The sequence below is a fragment of the Danio rerio genome, chromosome 16, assembly GCF_052040795.2.
Source record: "Danio rerio strain M-AB ecotype USA chromosome 16, GRCz13ab, whole genome shotgun sequence".
NCBI lineage: Eukaryota > Metazoa > Chordata > Actinopteri > Cypriniformes > Danionidae > Danio > Danio rerio.
In genome coordinates, this window is record NC_141036.1 from 15,752,501 (window position 1) to 15,776,304 (window position 23,804).

The window sequence follows — 23,804 nt, forward strand, 5'->3', positions numbered from 1 at the left end:
AACATAACAAAACAATAGAAAAAATTACAGATTGATGGAAAAGTCATGTTTTTTGTCTGTAGTGACAAACCTTAAATGATTAATAAAGACATTTTAATGTTATTAATAATTTCAGTATACTATATATTTTATTTTTTATTTTATATCTGTCATAATGCTGCTGCTGTTTGATGTGGTTTTGATGAGCTTTTTCTGTAATGTTTGTGTCGGATTGCAGGGAAGTCTTTGCTGGATGTGATCGTGCTGTGCGTGGATGAGGAGGTGGGGTTAAAGGATATGTTGCCTGTGATTGGCTCTTTGAAGCACATGAGGGCATGGCATTCGGCACAGATGATTATGGTCACTGAGCACAGTGCTGGGTAAAATATTAATATTACACCAGTAATATTGTTGTTTTATTTAAGGTGATGTCTTTTTATTTGCAAGTTGTTTTTTAAATATATCTATTAATTACTATTTTATCTTATGTAGGTCATGGATTAAACATGGTAATTTTTATAGTTTATTAAAATGAACTTGATTTTTTGAAAACACCAAGCGATCCACAACCAAACACACAAGCCCCCGCCCCCTTACCTCATTGTCTTGTGATTCCCTGGGGGTCCCGATCCTCACTTTGTGAACTACTGGTCTATAACATGCTCTCAACGTTTTTTTTTTTTTTTTTTTACTTTTTGAGAGAAGTAAAATATACATATGTGGTTTCAACAACCAGAGGCATAATTAGAAGTGTCTGGTGTCTCAGACCACTGAGACTGAAGTGGTTTGAGTGATTGGTTTTATATCTGCCTCGGCTGTGTTTAGGAGGGCATTTACACGTGTCATTTTCATGATCTGATATTCAATCAGAAAAATGCATGCAGTGAACGTGTGTAAAAAGCTTGATAAACATTTTTTTTCTTCTGTATAATGATGATGTTTCTCTTGTTTTTGCTCTGGAAAGGTGGCAGAAAGCAGCAATGTATCTGGACGCTCGTTTGTGTTCTCCATCAGTGATTGACAGCTGCGTAGATGGAACTGAGATCTGGAGAGGAGGACTCAACATTAGAGAGAAAAAGGTAGGATTATGCTGTTGTACAGCTCCTTTATAGGGCTGTGGAGTTCATCGAAGGACAGTTGTTTCAATTTTGATTTTGACCTCCAAAGAATATGAAAAATTAAAGTACAGTAATTGAGAAGAAAATATGACTTGGGAAGAAAGAAATTTATTGGTTATGATTTTTTTGCCTTATGCTAAAATACCTGTCTGTCTGTCCGTCCGTCCCCTCTCCACTTTCGTGCGCGGCACCTCTCCATCCTCGGGTAACATGCCGAATCCGTAACCATGATCTGTTCCGGGAACTTGCAATTCATAAATTAAGCACCGTATGTTAGCATAAGGCAAAAATCATTGTCATTGTTGAAATAATTTTAAAGTCAATAGTTGAAAAAAAATTATATACAAGTGATTGAATAGTGATATTATTTATCTTAAATAGTGATCGATCGGCCAGAGATTGGTATCGGCCGATAATCACATTTCATGACTCTATATCTAATGGGTGTAAACAATGTGTGGGGGGTGTGAGCGATCGATGCGCTCCCAACACAACAGCTAAAATACACACAGATGTGGTGTGACCACTGTTTATACTTACTTTTGGCGACTCGCGCGAGTGATGGTTTTTTTTTTGCCAGTGCAACCTTTTGTATATCCAGCTGCTGTGATGTGAGCGGAGCGATCGCCTCTGTCTAGTGTCCAACTGAATGATCTCTCCCGGAAGCTCAGCGAGTCCCCCACATATTCAAACTGACTCTGTGACACCTGCAATTTAGTTAAAGGGCACCTAGGTTACCCCTTTTTCAGATTTAATGTGAGTCTTTTGTGTCTCCAAAATGTGTGTGTAAAGTTTCAGCTCAAAACTCCCATCAGATTTTTTTTTATTATACCTTTTATAAGATTCTATTTTATAAATTTTTGCACCAGGTGGCGGTTTTGTTGTTCTTTTCCATTAAGGCTAGTCCTCCCCGCCCAGCGTTTCTAAGTGCATTTCTGCGGGGCTTAATCTCCTCCCTTGGCTGCATCAGACAACAGACAGACTTAAAGGAAGCAGATCTCACGTAGCGTTTGTGAGAAATACTACAGTAAGAACTTTACCAATTAGTATTTGATGCATTTGTTCTGTAAAGTTGCAACCAAGTCACACACAATGTCATTACAAAGTTCATGTGCACACACACAGATACACACATACAAAGCGTAGGCACACACATACACAGACAGCGCGTGCGTTTAGCTTTGCACTCTTTTTGCACACAAATGTGACAGGATACAGGTTAATCTCTACTGCTGTGTGGATATCTGTTCTGTTCATGTACAAAATAAATCTGATTTAATATCCGCAAAGTGGGATAGAAGCGTCTTTCTTTATAATTATTCTGACATGCGGCTGTGCTAATGAAGTAAAGCTGAAGTAAATCGCTGTAATTCATTACACACGTGCACTGTTTTAAAACATTTTAAACTTGTAAAACTCACTCATGATCACATTTGATGATGAATGATGATCCTAGCTAATTGAACAGACCGTTTATTCCCAGTTGCTTTATGCACTAGGTGAAAAAAAACAGAAATGATGGCGACGAGAGAAAATGCAAGATAAGCGATCGCGAGAGGCACAGTCATGTTCTAAGCATTACATTTGTTCGATTAAATGAATAGAGCAGTAGTCACTGCAAATCTCTATTATTTTCTCTAAAGCTGCTTCTGAACATGACATGATTACACCTAAATTATGTAAGAGACACATTTAAAGGATTAAATGCAGCATTCTTAATTTATTTTCTTAGGTAAGGCCACATTTGCAATTAAGTATCCCACTTAAAGGAAAAATGTACTTAATAGATTTACAGATTACATGACATTAATACATATAAAGGTTGAAGAATCAGAATCTGTACTTGGTATCAGCTGACCACCATAACATGGAATCAGTATTCGGTATCATCTGCAAAAATTCTGATCGAAGCATCCCTAGTGATGTATACAATATATTTTTCTGGAAATGTGTAAATGCAATGCTTTGGGGCCCGTGAAATTTCACAATTCCTTATACCGCAGCAGAGTACTAAAGTAACTGATATTAGTAAAAAACTAAGTTTATTCATTATTTAATTTTTTTCAGCTTAGTCCCTTTATTCATCAGGGGTTGCCACAGCGGAATGAACCACCAACTTGTCCAGCATATGTTTTATGCAGAGGATGCCCTTCCAGCTGCAACCCAACACTGGGAAACCCATACACTCTTGCATACACACTCACACACTACGGCCAATTTAGTTTATTCAATTCACCTGTACCGCATGTCGTTGGACTTTGGGGGAAACCGAAGTACCCAGAGCACGGGGTGAACATGCACACTTCACACAGAAATACCAACTAACCTAGCCGGGGCTCAAATTAGCGACCTTCCTGCTGTGAGGTGATTGTAATATCCGCTGTGCCACTGTGACGCTGAAAAAACTAAATTATGAGTTGCAATTCTTTAAAATGTTTTAATAAAAGTTAAATATTGAAAGTAATAAACTGCCAGTAATAAAAAAGCAAAGCATATGCTATTGTGCAAAATGACTAATTGAAAAATTTGCTTTTTATGCAAGTCTTAGGTATTTAATTAACAGAAATGAATAATCAAGTGAAAAATAACACAAGAATAATCTTTATTGTAAGAACTTCTTTTCTTGCCAATAATCATTTTATACAGTGTGTTTATTTATTATTATTTATATTTTTATTTTTTATTTTTCCCCATTGTCTGTATGAATGCAAGTACAACGAAACTGTAAAAATGTCTTCTGTCCAGCAGAGGGCAACCACTTGCCGGTAATGGTCTTAGAGAACTGTAACAGCTGCTGATTTGTGAAACTATAAAGACAAAGATGGAAAGATTTAGTAAGCACAGCAGATGCAAAGAAAACATTTTGATTCAGGGAAACTCTAAAGGGAAATTTTCTGTCTGAGCAGGAAGAAGGCTTCTATATTATACAGCTGTATTTGTGTTTGTGCGCATAGTTTGGTTAAGAAAAGTCAGCAAGATCTCAAACTGCTAAAGATCTAAGACTCAATCTAATCTCCTGAAAATCATTCAGACCATTATACGAAGGTCATATGAAAATCATTTATGTTCAGAGTTTACACTTTAGATTTTCAGTGCAGTCAGTTTAAGTCGTGTTGTTTTTTTTTTCTGTTTTTTTTTTCTTTTTTTATGGATTTTTTTTACATTTTTTTGTAATGTGAAGATTTGACCCTTCTGGCTAAATTCTTGTTTAGAAAGCTAGTTTCTGTCACTCAAGTGTCATAGAAACAGTAAAGTATTGTTGGCACAGCACTTTCTGAATAGCTTTTCTGTGTTGTTTTCAGTTTGTCTCAGAGCTGAAGTTTGAGGGTTTCTGTCTGAGAGCTCAGAGGAGAAATCACTGGACTGATGCACTGTATCCGCACTCAGACCCACAGAGCCAAACTGATCACAAACTACAGCACGAGGTGAGAAGGTGCACTTAAGTCTAGATTTATATAAAATCTGTTATGATTGTCAGTTTGTTTTCATCACACAGTACTGAAAGTGTATGTTTTAGACAAACTTTCATGCCTTTATAATTCATCTATCTATCTATCTATCTATCTATCTATCTATCTATCTATCTATCTATCTGTCTATCTGTCTATCTGTCTCTATCTATCTATCTATCTATCTATCTATCTATCTATCTATCTATCTATCTATCTATCTATCTATCTATCTATCTTTTCATCTGTCCGTCTGTCCGTTCCATCCGTCTATATATGTATGCATCCATTCATCCGTCTATCCATCAATCCATTCATTCATTAATCCATCCATTCATCCATCTGTCCATGCATCCATCCATTCATCTGTCTATCTATCCATCCGTCCGTCCATCCATCCATCCATGCATCCATCTCTCCATCCGTTCATTCCAATATTTTATTTAATAATATATTTTAGCACATATTTAATAATAATTTATAAACACAACATCCATCCATTTATCTATCTATTTTTATTAATACTTTTCATTCATTCATTTATTCATTCATTCCAATATTCTAATTATAAAAAAAATTATTAAACTTTTATTTTATTTAATCTTTTTTTTCTTTTCGTTTCACACTTTAATTCATCAATCCACCCCTCCTAGTTAGAAAAATATTTTATTATACACACATCTTTCTTTTGTTTTGTTTGAGGCTGTTCAGTTCTGAAATACTGGCCTTTCGGAACCAGCAGAAAATAAAACCTGAGCTCTGTCCAAAAACTAAAAAAGCTTGGGATTAACAAGGAGTATTGTTGTTGAACTACATTTGACACTCTTTGGGTGCCACATTTCGGATCAGTGTCCCTGAGTTTCAAACTGGGGGAAATAGGAATGAGATCTTATATGAAGTTTTAAATATTTAATATCAAACAGTCATAGTCCTTTAGAAAATTGTTTCACAAGAGGTGAAAGAGGCCCTCAAAAGTTTTATAGCCGCTGTTTCTTTCTCTCTGCATCTCTTATACTCTGTCATAAAAGTGTGGAATGTAATCGTAATGAGTTTTCCACTCCAGATTAATCACAGTGTCAGTACTAAAGCATTTAGACCCTCTAGAAGAGCCCATTTTTTCCCCACAATCTGTTTACACAGGGCTCATTCAGCGCAGTCACACATCTACGCAGATTAGTACCATCAATGTTTTTTTCTTACTTGAACTGCAGTATTTATGGACTTTATTGTTGTTATGGGTTTGGCAATAATTATGTAAATGCTGCTCTCCTTTGTTTCGAAGTGTGTGAGACATTACCTTCCATCTGCTGCCACAACATCTGAATGAGCGATGGTGACATGAACATCTGGACGTTTGTGCAGATCTCTTAGCGAATACAAACGCTGATACTAAAATGTGAATTACAATTATGGAAATTATTTCCAAACCTCTTCATTTTTGTAACAGGAACTGAATAATTGACAATCATCCTTACAAGTGGATGATATAAACTAAATCTTAATTACAGTACGAGTAATTCCCATCACATTAACAGTATATAGAGTAACAGTATATAGGGGGGTTCTATATAACAGTTATTTATTAAAATGATGATGATTATTATTATTATTTTATTCATTCATTAATTTTCTTTTCGGCTTAGTCCCTTTATTAATCCGGAGTTATCACAGCGGAATGAAATGCCAACTTATCCATCACGTTTTTACACAGCGGATGCCCTTCCAGCCGCAACCCATCTCTGGGAAACATCGACACACACTCATTTACACACACACACACACACACACACACACACAAACTAATACACTACGGACAATTTAGCCTACCCAATTCAACTTTACCGCATGTCTTTGGACTGTGGGGGAAACCGGAGCACCCGAAGGAAACCCACGCGAACGCAGGGAGAACATGCAAACTCCACACAGAAACGCCAACTGAGCCAAGGTTTGACCCAGCAACCTTCTTGCTGTGAGGTGACAGCACTACCTACTGTGCCACTGCGTTGCCTGTCTTTAATACTTTCTCATTTATTAATCTTTTAGAAAATAAGTTATCCATTTTTAGTAAGTCAGCAGTAAACTGGGTAAATTTAATTAAACTATTTAAAAAAAAAAAAAGGTGAGCCACATTTAAAGCTCTTGTAAAATTGGCAGTTGAAGATTTTTTTTTTTTTTTTGCTGCACATTTTGTTTTGTGTTTTTCTAAACCATAATGTTTCTTCATCACATTCACTTTTAAATGCCATGAAGCAGTCCTCCCCACTGTAAATATAGATACCATGGTATTAACAGTAGCAAAATCACTAGCTAACACCCTGATCTCTGCTGATAAACGCGTGTGAAAATATTGATAATACTACACAATCTGATTTGACAGGGCTTTTTCACTCTTGTAATTGTTGACATGATGTTATCGACATCATATTTCTTTCCTATGGGATTTTCAACAGCATTACTAAGACCACTTAAAAATGAGCTTTGAACTCATTTCAACATGTTGCGTCGCTCTGGTCTTTTCCATAGGCCCAGATCTACTGAATAATGGAGCAGATCTCTTCAGATTGACTTCCTCTTTTTCTGCTCGGCTTCTCTTGTATAGATTCTGTAAGAGCTGATAAAGAGCTCGCAATGTTTGCCAGCTCGCTCTCAGCGTCTCGTTTTTCCAGCCCAAAAGCTCTGGTTTAGTCCTGCCTGAGCACAAAGCTGATTTTGTTTCACCACTCAGGGGCACAAGCACACAGCGGCCCCAAAACAGCTTTAACTTTTACTCTCCTAATGACAAATAAAGCGTAAAGGGCTGTATTTGTTTCTTTTTGTTTGCCAGCTGCCCTCACAGCTAGTAACGCTTTAATCTGTTGGTCGCATAACCTTGTGCATGCTTAAAACTGCTTGGTCATCTAATGTTTTACTTTGGCCCTTTTCTTCCTTCCCTGGCTTTATTTTTGCTTTGAATAATTCATTACGGACTTGACAGAATGTGGAGTCACTAGCACATGCCAGTGTTATTAATTTATTTATTTTATACAGTGGCTCTACAGCTTCCAAAGACACAAAATGTTAATTTTCTTTTCTCAAAGCATAAATATTTTATGACTCTAGGTGCATATATTTGCTGGTTTTAAATTTGTATATTTGTTCTGTGTTTTAGGTGTTTCAGTGTTACCAGCCAGTGTTGGAATTGATTCAGCTAGTTAAAGTCACTGATCTGCCGATTCTCCTCCATTCTAGCACGGCGTTTGAACTGTATCCTTTCCAAAAGAGAGAAAAAAAGCACAAACATTCATTTCATCCATAAACAGTGACAGGTTGTTTGAGGATGTGAGGGTGGCTTTTCAGACTAACTGAACAAAGTTAAATTCATTTTTGCTTGCCAATGTGAACGAATGCTGTCACGTGGTGATAAGAAATACATTTTTAAAAGGTGCCATGGGAGCCACGTGCCTCAGATTGCAAAATGTGGATATGTAGATTACAACTTTATTCAGCACCACCCTATAAGGTCTGTGTTAATTGAACTACTTCGTTTTAGGCATGGGATGAGAACCGGTTTCAAAGTTTAATGTGCTTTGGGAAAAGTCAAGGTTTTAAAACCAGGAAGATTTTCTGTTATACCATTCCTAAGGTATTGACCTTATTCTAAAATGCAGAAGTGCGGTCCTTTTTGAGACTGTTTTACAACTTCCAATTCAGGTGCCTATGGGAGAAACGATTAGGGCTATGTCCATAATCGCATACAGTACTTCCAAACTTTAAGGGATAAACCCACATAGCACAACTCTAAGTACATCTCTGTCTTTGCCTTTTGTCAAGAATAATTTTCATTTACCCTATATTTTATTCCCAGCATGTAACTCTGTAATAGTAGAACAGACTTGAATGTCACTCGCTTTCAACGTGAACTACTATTTCACTTCATTTTGAACTACTGTCATTGAACAAGATATCTACTCTGATTTTTTTTAAAGATTTTTGGCAAATGGAAAAATGATTTTGCATGTGTATTTTCAGAGTACATCATGTTGTGTGTGTGTGTGTGTGTGTGTGTGTGTTTGTGTGACAGCAAGCACTGAAATGAGCTGTGGAATGTCTGAGCAGAGATCATTAATAATCACACCATTCCAAATATGAGCTAAATCATGCTTTTTATTCTAGGAGTAATTCCTTTGGTAATAAATGAGCATATATAAGCATTTCTGGAGAGCTTTTCTGATATGTAGATATCAGAGTACAATTTAACCATGACTGCGTTTACATTGATAATACAGTAATCAAATTATTTGCCTTAATCTGAAAAAGACAATAATAAGATTAATGTCTTTACATGAGTTACTTTTTGAATGTTCCTTTCATGATCTCGTTTTACATGTTATAGCACATAATTAGATTAAGTCATTGCGTCACCACACTATCCATGTTTCCTCTGGATTTTTATGTAATTTTAGGTGTTTTTTTTTTTTTTTTTTATTTGTCGACTTGAACAGCCGTTTGGCACTTTCACTTTCATTCACGAACATATCATGCATGCCCCCGTGACAAATGAGATATTGTATGCGAGTATGAACTGCAGGTAGATTGTTGTTTTAATGGAATTTGGTACTGCACACCGTATAGAAAAACAAAAACCTCCGCATTTCATGATGCAGGTGTCTGTGGTCCTGCACTGACTCGGTAGATGCAGAGAATAGTGTCCAACAGCCATGTGTGAATAGACTATCCTGCCGCAAAATGCAGCGAAAGTCCTACACAACGGTAATAGTTTAAGTTGTTTACATGTATGTACTGCTCTTCAATAATGTGACTAAAATCGGCATTCTCCATGTCTTAATTCAATTTCTGTTTAGTTCGATTATGACCCTCATCAGATTAAATTAATAAAAAATCGCTGTTTACATGGTAGATTCTTATTGGTATTGTCTTGATTGTATTAAAATTGGATTATTGGTGTCCATGTAAGTATACCAATTGAATCGGTACACTTTAGGGCATATTTGGAAAATTATATATAATTTACATTTAGAAGTTATATATGTCTCAGCAGGCAGGCATTTCTTAATTATAAATTAATTCCACAGCACAGAAAACAATACTTATTGTCTCGACATTTTGCTTTCCAGGTAAAATCTTCTTTTAAGAATTGTTTTTTGCACTTTAATCAGATGGAACTGTAAATGCTATTTCCATATATTTATATCTATTGTATTCAAACCACTTCAGCTTATGATTGTTTTTTTTTTTTTTTTGCTAAATGGATTCTGAAGGAAAGATAGTTACAACATTGCATTGTCAAACACTGAAGTGCTCAAAGAATTCATTGTATGCTTCCTATAAATTTACATTTAGAGAACATGTTAACACATTGTGTTCGCTTCAGATTGCTGAATTATTGTTGCTGATAAAAAAATAATTAAAAAAAAACATATTCTGGCTACATATTCATAGTAATACATTTACTAATATTCTGTCAGTGTCATGCAGTGAACAGTGCTCTCAGAGCTAATGATTGTTGAGATGACATGTTCCTCATGACGGTTTACAGTAAACCCCTCAGTAATTTATCTCTGGGTATGGTTTCACACCTTGACATGCTTCTGCAGCGGATTGGTTTCCAAATCTGTCAAAGCCAAGCTTCTCTTGGATCAACTGTGTACACTGCGTGGAGAGGTAGGCCAGCTCAACACAATCATCACCAATTATTGTCTTCAGGCCACATTTATATACTGATGTTAAGCCAAAGCTTTCAAAGTTCTCTTGAGATTGTTGGTTGGGAATTGATAACTTCCATTCCTGAACACTTTGGTAACAATGACAGGAAAGTGTTTCTGTTGCAGGTGGGAGCTTTGTTTTCTCTGTCTTGTGTGATAAGCACTGAGACTTTCCCAGCAGCTTCCCAGCTCAGCTCTTGCAAATGGAGAGACTTCATGTCCAAACGCCCCAAGGACATACCTGGTATGAACAGCATTTAGCACTAGAACCACCTGGAGTTGTTGTGTACCAAAAACTGCCAGTGGGGTCATGGAATTTCTGGAATATCAGGGAATTTTAAATGGCCTATTCCAGACATTAAAAGTTATTTATTTGTTTAGTTCTTTATTTATATATTTAAATATTATACTATATATATATATATATATATATATATATATATATATATATATATATATATATATATATATATATATATATATATATATATATATATATATTAAGCGTGTAACGATACGCGTATTCGTATTAAACTGTTCAGTACGAGACTTTTGGTTTGGTTCACATTACAAACCGAACGATTCAAAGGGGAATAAGTACAAAATATAATGTTTTCAGTGCAGCTTCGCTCAACATGGCATCCCAAATGACATGGCAGGCAACATGCTGCCTTCCCCAGTGTCATGTTAAACAGTAGAACATCGCTTTTGAACTCAGAATATCACTTTATTAAAGCACGCGCTCATTAGCAATCTTGCTAGCTTCTGTGTCAGCCTGGCTGCTCGTGCTGGCTCCGTCCCCGTTGCCCCAGAAACCCTAGACCCCTGACACAAAAGAGCTAACCTCCAAACACTACTCTAGTCAGGCACGTCACGCGCTACACTAGCTCGCAAAATGGAGAGTAACGTTAATGTAATCCCAGACATCCCAAGTTTCTCGGAAGCTTCGTGAGACTCCTTTATGCCCGCAAATGAATGATAATCTTCTGGAAATCTTCACCCCGGTCCTTAAATACGTCACAAACCCCTCTCCACCGCATCCCTCCCAGCTCTTCAGGTATGTTGGACACAACTCGCGCTCCAAGAGAGTAGTGGAAAAAAAAACATCTGAGAGATCTTAATCGGTAGTAAAAATGTCGGGTTTTAATAAAATGTTAAATGTAATAGAGCCCTGTTACATTATTCCTTCATAAGCTCATTTCAGTCAGATAATTCCTGCTTTTAGATCCACTAAAACGGCAGGTGATCAAATCAAGCAGGTGATCAAATCAAGCAGATCTGTGCTGTCTGAGGAAAAGGTGGACACTCATCTTTCTGAAAATAAAAAAAAAACTTAATTGATTGAAACTGAGTTTCATATAAAAACTAAATTGTTCTTTTCTTTTTATATATTTAATAACTGCTACAATATTATATTTATTTTTTTATAAGCAACTTTTTGGTTTTAAGTATAAAGAAGGATTTCTTTATACGCAAATTGTTTTATTTTATCATTTTAAACCTGTGTAGCTCTATCACTGTTTAAATTAAAAAAAAAAACATGATCAAACTTTTATGATGTTAGTTTTAATACATAAAAAATTTAAATCAAAGAAATCCTCTGCCTTTTTTTTCTTTTTTTGCTGTATCGAAAATTTACCGAGCCGTGACACCACTGTATCGTATCGATATTTCCCAAATGATGTTTATCAGAGCAAAAAACATTTTCACAGTATGTCTGATAATATCTTTTTTTCTTCAGGACAAAGTGTTATTTGTTTTATTTCAGCTAGAATAAAATAGTATAAAGTGTTTTGAAAAATATCTAGTAAAGTATTTACTATTTGATCTCCCTCTAGTGATTCCAAACGTTTGTGAGCTTCAATATTCTGTTGAACACTAAAGATGTTATTTTAAAGAAAGCTGAAATCCTGTAACCACTGACCTTCATAGTATTTTTGTTATACCCAACTATGGAAGTTGATGGTTGCAGGTTGCAGTAAAGTACTTTTTAACTATGGATGGCATGCACGAATAATATACTTTTTAAGAGATTTGGCTTTAAAATGACCACTTGAAAAACTGGGTGTTAAGTAATGACAGAAGAGCTTAATGTAAAGTTTGTAAAAAATGTCAAGCTATATAAACATAGGGTAGAGAGTACTTTTTAGTAGCTTTTTAGGAATTTGATATTCGGAGAACATTGATTTTCATAGTTGTAGAAAATTACAATGGATGTCAATGGCATTTTTCAAAAAATGTAGTTTTTTCTTTAACAGAAGAAACTCAAATGGGTTTTAAACAAGTGATGGCTGAGTAAATGATGACCGAAGTTCTATTTTTGGGTCAACTGTCCTTTTAAATTAGGAGCCCTAGAATAAATATTGTTATCTAAGTGGGTGAAAGGCTTTGCTTGGCGACATGGAATGCTAAAAGGTAGGTGTCGTGACAATTACAGAACAGAAATTAAAACACTGTGTATATATATGTAGTTCTTTCTCTGATGACATCAGTTTGATGTCTAAGCCACGCCCCTCCAATCATTAGTTTGCCGTGAGTAAAATATAAAAATATTTTATATGTGCAATAATAATACACCGCCCCTACTCAATAAAACATGTCAACAGAGGATTGTAAAAAAAAAAAACATTATTTTATTAAAAATCTGTTTTGAAACCAGCTATGAGTGAACATGACCCATAATTCTTCTACTGATAATAAATTGGCCTCATACTTTCTTCTAAAGGTTGTTAATCTGTATAATTGTACCATGCACATTTGATAAATTGCTCGTTGTTAAATTATACGCTGCCATTCATACACTACTTTTATCCCTGTGTATTTGCAAGCGTACTATTAACTCTTCTTGATTTCAGTGCCCGATATGGAGGTAAAGGGTGAGAGAGGGCACTACCTGTTCTTGGTGCAGGGAGCGGAATCGGGAGGCTGCACAGCGCGAATGATCCACACAGCCAATCAGATCAATGGAGCCGCTGCTCTATCAACACTCAATGCCCTCATAAGGGAAAAAGCTTCTTCTTCCTCAGGTATGATCACCAATTATTTACATTCTCAGCAATATTGTGCAACAGTACGCCTACAGCTTAGTTATAAATCAGTGTGTAGTGTCAGATTGAGACCATTAATACGGTTCTTCTGAAGTATGTTGGACCCCGTGGCATTCAAGAACCACATTTATTAGAGTCAAATTAAACCCATACAATAGTCTCATTCATCACAGCAGCAGTAAAGACACCTGGATGTCACAAAGATGACACTGAAGAGACTTTTTGCTTGAGAGACCAGAACTGTACAGTTCTGAAGTTTATAAATGTGCGTATCACTAATAATATTAATGTCATATTGAAAATAGGGAATTGGGGAAGAAAGGCAGGGTTCCCGCGAGTCCTTAAAGTCTTAAAATGTCTTAAATTAAATTCGGGAAATTAAGGTCTTAAATTGTCTTAAACCAATTGTCCACCGTAAAACATCTAATAGTTTATTAATTTAGTATGTATGAAACAGGAGAGAAATGACAGTCTACTTGATTTATTATAGCCTGCGTGCTGTCATTATGTGGTTGTCGAGGTGAAGTTCAAAATGCAAGGATGGGAAAGTGTAAATTTATTAACATGGCAATGAGGCAATGTGTAAATTCTGCAAAAAGACTTTCGTTAGGGACCATGAGCCTCAAAGCTGTCGAGTCGCACATGAAAGAAGGAAAGCACCAGTGGGACGTTGCAGCAGTTAGTTATAGCGGGTCCATGTTAATCCCTGCATTGTTTGCAGCTAGACCTAACAATGTTACTAGTTCAGACTAGAGTTGAAGGTCTTTGCCTGAACCCGACAGCCTTGGGTGGGTTCAGACTTAATTTCTATAATTTTAGATGGGCTGGGCTAGGGCTTGCGCAGTAAATAAGCAGTCATGTGATGCATTTCGATTAGCGCGAGAAAGTAATCAAATCGTTTGTTACAACATTAAAATCCATCCCTGCAAAGGTGAAACAAATGATGACGGAGACGCAAAAAGAGCGAATTTTGACTGCGGTCAGGCCAGCTGCTAGTTCAATTAGAACAGTCATTCTTGCAACAGGCATTTCGGCGGACGCTTATACACTGCATAATGTTACATAATTATACACCATAAACTCATAATGTAGACAGGCTATATAGACTAATGTTGGCATTATTCTTTTATTGTTCAGCTTCACCGTCGCCTTAATGCCAGATTGTGAAGAGAAGTGGCAAAACAAGTTCCGCAGAGCCGTTATCTTAATGTCATTATTGCCAAATACCCCTCATCATTTATCATTAAAATTAATTTTAAATTAATTTGTTAAGACCTATTTGTATTGGTGTGTTGGCCAATTTAAAGGATAAGTGTATGTACCCAGGCCTATTTAGATTGCAGAGATGTTACGATGTTACAGAGAACTTTTTTTTTTTCAACTTTCAAGTGGCCTATAGCCTATGTTATGAATAAGTAATTTAAACAAATCATTCATGAAAAAAGGCAAAAGAGCTGTGTGCATGTGCACATTTGAATAATGTCAGGCTATAAATGGGTTCGGGATTTTTTAAAGCTGTCAATCAATATGTACTTGTCAGGCTTGGACCCCATCAGGCCTAACTTTAGGGGTCAATTACAGCTCTAGTTCAGACGCCACCTCACAGTCAGCGATAACAGTTTTATTTCACCTCCAGACACCCAAAAGGCAGGTACTGTTGGTTATCCATACTGTGAAGAGGGACAATTAAAGTAAATCTAACGAGGACACTAAATTGAGTAGCCTATTCTAAAGAAATTCCTGAAATTTTGGGGTCTTAAATAATATTTGTTGCAAAAAAATGCATTTTTAATCCATTCTTTAATAAGAATGGCCAGACTGGTTGAAGCTGATAGAAAGCCAACAGTAACTCAAATAACCACTCGTTACAACTGAGGTTTGCAGAAGAGCATCTCTGAATGCACAGCATATCGAACCTTAAGGGCGGATGGGCTACAGCAGCAGAAGACCACATTGGGTGCCACTCCTGTCAACTAAGAACAGGAAACTGAGGCTACAATTTACACAGGCTCACCAGAATTGAACAATAGAGGATTGAAAAAACGTTGCCTGGTCTGACGAGTCTCAATTTCTGCTGCAACATTCAGATGGTAGGGTCAGAATTTGGTGTCAACAACATGAAAGCATGAATCCATCCTGTCTTGTATTAACAGCTCAGGCAGGTGGTGGTGGTGGTGGTGGTGTAATGGTGTGGGGGATATTTTCTTGGCACACTTTGGGCCCATTAGTACCAATCTTCTGATGGCTACTTCTAGCAGGATAACTTGCCATCTCATAAAGCGCAAATCATCTCAGACTGGTTTCTTGAACATGCAAATAAGTTCACTGTACTCAAATGGCCTCTACAGTCACCAGATCTCTTTCCAATAGAACACCTTTGGATGTGGTGGATAGGGAGATTTGCTTCATATAAGTGCAGCCAACAAATCTGCAACAACTGCGTAATGCTATCATGTCAACATGGACCAAAATCTCTGAAGATTATTTCCAGTACCTTGTTAAATCTGCCACGAAGGATTAAGTCAGTTCTGAATGCAAAGAGGGGTCCAACATGGTACTGGTAAGGTGTGCCTAATAAAGTGACGGATTAGCATATGTTGTAATATGACAACAATTTCACCAATTTGACTAGAATGGGTCTATTTAGAAAATATATGTTTTAGAAAGTTTCATTAAAGTTTTTTGTGTGTTTTTTTTTTTTTTAAGTGAACTTGTGTTAAATAACAAAAATCAAAACAGTAAAGCAAATATAACAAATTTATTTGTGTTTATGTTCTTCTGGGGAGAAATGTTCAAATAGTAACAGACTATTAAAAACATGAAAATCAAAAAGTTTCACTCTATCAAACTTAAACTGTTCACATTTACTATGAGTAGATGTGCAAAAACAGTGGAAAGTTAAACGTGTTTGTGTGTACTGCGAACTTTGTAACAACATTTATGTGTGACTTGTTGCAGAAAGGCTCGAATAAACTCCACAAGAAATACGTCAAATAACCATTGAGAAACTTCTGAGTTTCTGAGTCAAAAATACCACAGTGAGACTGAATCAGGAGGTTCAGTCTTACTGTGGTATTTTTGAGTCAGAAACTGGATCTCTGCTTCATTCCTGTCTGTCTCTGTCCCTGTACTGTTTACCTGTCGTGACGCCAGAGAAGATGCATATTTCGTAACTGTGGAATTAAGTACCTTTAAATAGCCCCTATTATGCATTAAAAAGGTCATATTTTGGTTTTGAGGGTCTCCAACAACAGTCTGAAATGCATGCAAGGTCAAAAAACACTTTTATTGTCTTATATTATACATTTATTGCTACCTAATTATCCCAACGACTCCCATATGATTTGTTTAGCGATTGATTTGTTACCAAACCCCTCCTTTGCATGAGGCTAATCTGCGCTGATTGGTTCGATGACCCAGTCTGTTGTAATTGGTCGACTGTGTTCAGCGCTAGACTGAAAGAAACGCCCAGCACGGTTAAGAAGTAGTCAGAGCACAGAGTATATGCGTGAGCCCAATGGAGGAGTGCATTAAAGAAATGCAGTTAAATACCAGCATATTTCTCTATTCTTAACCACGACCCCAAGTAATACCAACGACACATATTCAGTATTAATCCACACGGTGGTGAAATTAAATTAATTTAAAAACTGACTGCAATACACGTGTGAGGAACTGATGGTGGCCATAGCAACAAACCGCAGGAGGTCGCAAGCACGAGACGCATTTAAATCGGTAAAGGAAGAAGCATGCATCGTGTTTTCAGTGTGGTTTTGGATGTGATATGTGAAATAGCTTATACAGATTTAACTTTAGAGATGCATTACAAGCACTGATCTATAACAGATACGTGATTATAATTTACAACACACAATTTAAACACATATTTTGCAAACTACAGAAAACAAGGCAACTATTTTAATCACATTTTAATATTGTGTAGGAAGGAGAAACACTTACAGGATCTGGAGGAAGAAGAAACGGGTCCATAAAAACAGTTGCTGACAAAGTCCCATAGATTAGTAATTTTTGCTGATCCCTTTTAAAAACTAAAGGCCAGCATTGTATTAATAATCAAAAAAAATGGCAGGAACAAACACAGCACACTGTTGGCTATGCTGTGGTGTTCTTGTAAAAATAAACTATTATTAAAATTAATTATTCCCCAAAGCCGCATGTCTGGCCATCTCTCAATGATGATAATCTTTTGCGTCATGATCAATCCCCTCACACTCCGCTAGTGTCTGAAGGGAAAGACATATTTCAGTTGTACCGGATCCGGCAATTCATATTTTTTCGTGTATTGTTTCGTGTCAATGTCGATACAAACAGGCAAATAACTCTGAATTTAAAAATAAAAAACATTGATATTTTTAAACAACCCTCAGCTGGATGTTTTATTTTCAAAAACCTATAATAGGGACTCTTTAAATCAAGTACCTGATTGGTCTGCTTAGTCCATCACTGCATAAATTTACAACTTGTGTTACTTGGTTTGCTCTGAATTTCAGCTTGACCTCGCACATCATACGAAGTTAGTATTTCAGATGTGCAGACTATGATGTTGATGCTGAAAGGATATATTGTGCAATTCTAATTGAAAGCACTGAAATGAAAAGAACAAACACTCAGACTTGCTGTTCCATATAAACACACTCAAACAAACAACCATGCTTTTGTCAAAAACAACAGTTTGGCATTTAAAACTTCATCAAGCCTCCTACTTTTATCTTCAGCCTAACTGAAAAACAATTGTGGTGAAAGATCAAAACATGTTAAGGTTGTAGGCCTTCTGGAAATGCATTTTTTTTCTCTCTTATATTCCCTTTTGGAAGTATAATGGTTTAAAAGCCTCGCACTTTTCGCTGTTTCACATGGATTTTCTCATTGGTTAACATTTATTTGTAACTCGCGTAATCAGGTGGTTTGTGGTTCACTGCTACTCTTATTAGCTCTTTGTACAGAGAGAGTGGCTCCATTTAAGCCCACTGCTGGAGACTTTTGTCAGGGTAAATTGCTGCTCATGAGATCAGAGAATGCGTGGGTTTGCTCAAAGTGTCCCGTGGAGCTCAGAAGGTTGTGCCAGATCTATAATTCAACCAGGCTTGATAACTGAAGACTACAGACCTCAGGCGAGTGGTTATTTGTTATGCCCAACCCAGCATCGATAGTTTGGCACCGTCTACTTGTTTGTAAAAATGATGGCCAAAACAGGAAAAGAAATGGATGTTCTGCTCATACAAGAGCTTTTCTGAGAAAGTGCATTGTAACGAGCGCTCCCAGAATCCCCTGAGGTGTGCTCTCGCTCTAAATGCATTCTGAAGAGGTGCTTGGTACCTGTGTGGTTTCTATAATCAGCTAGCCACAAGCCATTTAGATTAAAATATCATTAAGGTTTTCTTGTCATATTTTACTTTTCTAATGATGAATTTGCTAAAAGAAAAATCCCAGATTGTGTGTTTTAGAAGATAGCCAAGGCAGAAATTGCACCCCTTTTCTGTCATTTGTCTCCATTTAAGCACAAAGTCAAAACGCAGATTTTCTAAGCATTGAAATGCTTCTTGGTTCGATGTTTTATTTTAAAACATAATTGCTTTTATATTATGTTTTAATATTTTTTTTTTTCAATTTGGGTTTTTATGTTGTTTTTCTTGTACTGCTTCTCTCTTTTTTCAACTGAAAAACGTTATGAAATTCAAAACCCAGTTCATTCTTTGTTTTTCTGGAAAAACTAATTGGTGCAAAACATTCAAAGCGTTGGATGAAAAAATGTGGTGGGGCATGTTCTATTTTGGTGACTTTTTTTGTTGACCCAAGTGTACACTAAAAGGTGAAGTATAGAATATATAATATAAATAAAGTAATCAGTATAACTATGTTTAGAATATATGTTCCTTTCTGTTTGTTTTGGAATAGGGTTGGGATTTGAATGTCTCTTGATCCTGCATACCGACATAAATATTTAGTTAATCATTCCTCATAGTCACACATCCTGTTAGGATGTATAAGTAAGTAAATGAGAATTAACCTGCACTGGGTTATAATTCCAGCAAAACATGCATACAAATCCTGCATGCGTAAGCTGCATAGCTCGATGCAGACAAATGATGTGCCAAACTTTCACAAAAATTAAGTCCACTTCTTTTTTTGTTTATGGCATTTTGCTGCAACTAATTGCAGTTAACAAATGCTATATACAGGTTTTGACTTTTTACACATATTGACATGGAATCTGGGATTCAATAGAACTTTAAATTGATAAATAATATCAGAATTCATTTATTTTAAAATATGCCCAACTCTACTTTTAGGAATAAGTTCTGAGCCATATGTTTAGTTCATTAGTGCACAAACATTAAAGCATTATTTCACCCAAAAATGAAAATTATGTTATTTATTACTCCTCTTCAAGTTGTTGCAATCCCCTGAGAACTTTAGTTATCTTTGGGACACAAATTAACATTTAAATGAAATCTGAGAGCTCGCTAAATTACATAGACAGCAAGGGTCATGAGACTACACAGAAGGAACTAAAAACGCTCAAAATACTCTATGTACAGTTAAAGTCAAAATTATTAGCCCTCGTATTAAATTTTGATTCTTTTAAAGCTATTTCTTATGTGACGACACGGTGGCTTAGTGATTAGTGTCACCTCACAGCAAGAAGGTCGCTGGCTGGATCAGTTGGCATTTCTGTGTGGAGTTTGCATGTTCTCCTCGTGCTGGTGTGAATTTATTAATCCAGGGTTGCCACAGCGGAATGAACCGCCAACTTATCCAGCACATTTTTTACGCAGCGGATGCTCTTCCAGCTGCAACCCTTCTCTGGGAAAACTAGCTAATCTAAAATAACTTTTTTGAGGCCTTTGCCATGATGAAAACACATTATATTCTACCAGTTATTTTGCAAGATACAAACTAGTATTCAGTGTAAAGTGCAATTTTAAAGGCTTGACTAGGTTAATTAAACAAGTTATTGGTCAAGAGTTGAGCTTTAGCCTATCTACGAAATAATAATAGTGGCCCTAAAAATGTAAAAACTGCCTTTATTACAGCCAAACTAGAAGAAAAAAGTATAAAGAAAATACTGTGAATATGTCCTTGTTCTATTAAACATCACTTATGTTTTAAAAAGAATAGAAAATATCACAATTTTGTCCTCAACAACAAAGCTTATTTTGTACTTTTTTGAGGGTCACACAGTTGTTCATGTAGCTTTGTATGATTACAGCTGAACTACTGATGTCACTTTAAAGTATTGTGACAATGATTTTGTAAAAATAATATCATTTATTTTTACTTGAACTAATCTATTAAGGAGTTATGCATGGTCAAAGCCATCAAAGTCAGCACTGATATTTGTCCTTTTAAATAACGATTTTTTTAAATTAGGTACAGATTAGATTTTCCTTCTTGTTTCGTATTAGGTTAATGCACATGTATAATTTCATTCAGTGAATGGCTTAGTCCCAGATTATCAGGGATCACCACAGCGGAATGAACCGCCAACCATTCCAGCATTTTTTTTTTTTTGCCCATCCAGCTGCAACCCAGTACTGGGAAACACCCATATACTCACATTCTCACACACACATACACTATAGCCAATTTAGTTAATCCAGTTCACCTGTACCACATGTCTTCGGACTCTGGGGACACATGCGAACATGGGGTGACCATTCCAATCTCTACACAGAAATGCTAACTTGCCGGGACTCAAACCAGCGACCTGAGGCGACAGTGCTTACCACTGAGTCACTGTGGCACCTGTATAATTTAAGTACATTTTTATTTTAAAAGGTACTTAATAAAGTAAAGACAAGATAATAACTCTGTAACGTGAGCGTTTTAAATGTTTGTAAATCACATGTTAAAAGGCCTTATTTATTATCATATATGGATTTGGTAATGCAAAAGACATACTTTAAAAGCACTGCAAGAGTTAAAATGTAGTCTGAACTGTTGAACAGATTGTGGCTGAGATGTGTGGCATTAATGCATTTCAGATTGCTGGCTTTCTATTTCTGCTGCCTCATGCCCAGTAGCTTAAGCGAATGTACATTTAAGCATCAAACATCATTAAACTGGTCGCGATTGTGTCAGGCATTATTGCAGTTTTGTCTTCATGCAAATGTTTGCCGCATTAAACTTATTGAATTGTTTTGAAAGGTTTTGAATGCTTTTGTAGTTTTAAAGATGCGTAACATACTTCAATTTTAGCTCCTGCTTAAGTGTCATAGAAAGTAGGCAACCACTCTCACTTTTCTAAACAGCACACATATAAGAGCATTAGCGTAACCAAAAGTAATCCTGTGAGAGGGAATAACAGCGCTGCAGTCCTAAATCTGAAGTGAGAAACTTTAGATTGGACATTTTAGCAGCCGCCTCTCCTGGTACTTTTTACGTGATTAACACATCTCTTCTCTCCCTCTTCTGCATTCCCAGACTTTAAACTCTCTTGTGTTTTGTCCGCAGGGAGCAGTACTGCTGACTGGCTGCGGTCCCTGCCATGTCTCCGCAGAGAGCGGTTCGTGCACAGGGAGAGAAAGCTGGCCAAGGTGCAGACCCTGGTCCTTAAGGAATGCTGCCGTAAGTGTTTCCAAGCAACGGAAAACCTTTCAGCAGGACCTCGAAGGTTTCACACGCTGTGCTTCAGTCGCCCCAGAACACACATCTAATCATATTCCGCTGATCGTACATTCTCCATCTAACACGAGCACTTTCTGGAGACATTAGGTTCTCTTTTGAGAAGTAAACAATAGATCTTTTGTCAGAGCCTCAACACTTGTCGCGTTAACAGAGGTTTATGGTGCACGATAGAGTGCGTGATTGATGGAACAATTGTGGTAAATCAAGAGTGCTGCTATTAGTCTTGTAGCAGATGAACTGAGGTATGTTTCTGAGGTTTTCTCTGCAAGCACTCCATTAAACATGGGGCAATTTGTTATTGATTTGATATTACAAATTACTCTTGAGATCCCACAATGTTGTGATCATGAACAATTGTGCTCTTTAAAAAGGCATCAGGGTTGCTTTAGAGGCATTATTGTTGTTATTGATTTGAAAAGTTATATGTGTGTTACGATAAAGTAAATGTTAAAGGTGCAGTAGGTGATCTACCTAAATGTTAACTGGTTAGCATAATAAAGTGCATCCGGAAAGTATTCATATTGCTTCTCTTTTTTATGTTACAGCCTTATTCCAAAGTTGATTAAATGCATTTATTTCCTCAGCATTCTACACACAATAGCCCATAATGACAATGTGAAAAAAAGAATTTTTTTTAAACAATAAAACACCTGAAAAATCACATGTACATAAGTATTCACAGCCTTTGCTTAATACTTTGTTGATGCACCTTTGGCAGCAATTACAGCCTCAAGTCTTTTTAAATATGACACCACAAGCTTGGCATACCTGTCTTTGGGATTTTTTGCCCATTCCTCTGATATTCTGATATTATCATGTGTCTTCAGAAATAACTCAACAATGTCTTACTTGCTTCAAAACCCTCTCTTGAGCATTTTTTTGACCAAGAAATTGCACAACAGATCAAGACTCATTTAAAAAAAAAATAAAAAATTTAAAGACATGTAATGATGCATTTGATCTGTGGTTAGAACGACGCGAGGATGCCCAGAAGTCTGCTGCCATACCTGTAAATGAACTGAAGGCTCTTCTAAATCTGGCCAGAGAGCAGTACCTTCAAATGCATGACTCTACCCTGCCCAGAGCTTCTGAACACATGTGCCTGCAGAAGAAGAAACAACCTACGTCTTCTAAGAAAAATAGTAAGGAGAACTTTAACACAGAGCTCTTTTTGTATTATCCATAGTAGCGATGTCAACTAATAATTGAGGATTCATCATGTCTATTTAAATTGCTAAACCTTATCCATTGTTTATTGATCATGCTAAATTTTAACAGAAAATGCTAGAGTAGGGTTGCCAGCCATTCGGGCTGTGCTATTTGGGTAAAATATCTAATTGCAATTTTTCTGACAGATATTTTGATTTGATTTGCGATTTAATGTCCAAAGACATGTGGTACAGGTGAATTGGGTAGGCTGTATATTTGGTTTGTATATTGGTTTTACTGTATATTTGTTCTTCCATCCACCTATTTTTATGCGCATTAAGCATAACTGAGTAGGATAAACTTTTTATTCGATAAGAAAAGATGCTCATAAACTGATGGAAACTCTTTTACAGAACAAATTCTAGTATTCGCATTAATAAAAGGTCATGTGATTTTTTTTATAAGAGATCATGTGATGATAGAAATGTGTGTGAATAAACAAACCAGCAGGCTGAGCATATTGTAAAGCATCTGACATGTTGGTTTGGTCATTCTAAAACGCCTTAACCATTTCAGTATTGGTGTTCTTATATTATTAATGACCTCCAAAATCAAGAGACTCAAACGCTGCTTTATTTGCAGATCTTTATTGCGATTAATCCAGTTTTGTGCATAAAAGTAATTCACATTTTTGGATTGAAACATAGCTAA

General features: G+C 36.4%; 1 protein-coding gene across 1 annotated transcript in view; it reads left to right on the forward strand.

The window, feature by feature from the left end:
* The window catches only part of mtbp (MDM2 binding protein), a 45,437-nt gene that overhangs the window by 6,336 nt on the left and 15,297 nt on the right, over positions 1–23,804 (forward strand). The window contains exons 6-14 of the mRNA XM_087286759.1: positions 218–359; positions 944–1,058; positions 4,400–4,522; positions 7,695–7,789; positions 10,141–10,207; positions 10,375–10,492; positions 13,104–13,274; positions 21,771–21,884; positions 22,916–23,086. Coding sequence (XP_087142885.1) covers positions 218–359; positions 944–1,058; positions 4,400–4,522; positions 7,695–7,789; positions 10,141–10,207; positions 10,375–10,492; positions 13,104–13,274; positions 21,771–21,884; positions 22,916–23,086 — 1,116 coding nt within the window. The remainder of the gene's footprint in view (positions 1–217; positions 360–943; positions 1,059–4,399; positions 4,523–7,694; positions 7,790–10,140; positions 10,208–10,374; positions 10,493–13,103; positions 13,275–21,770; positions 21,885–22,915; positions 23,087–23,804) is intronic.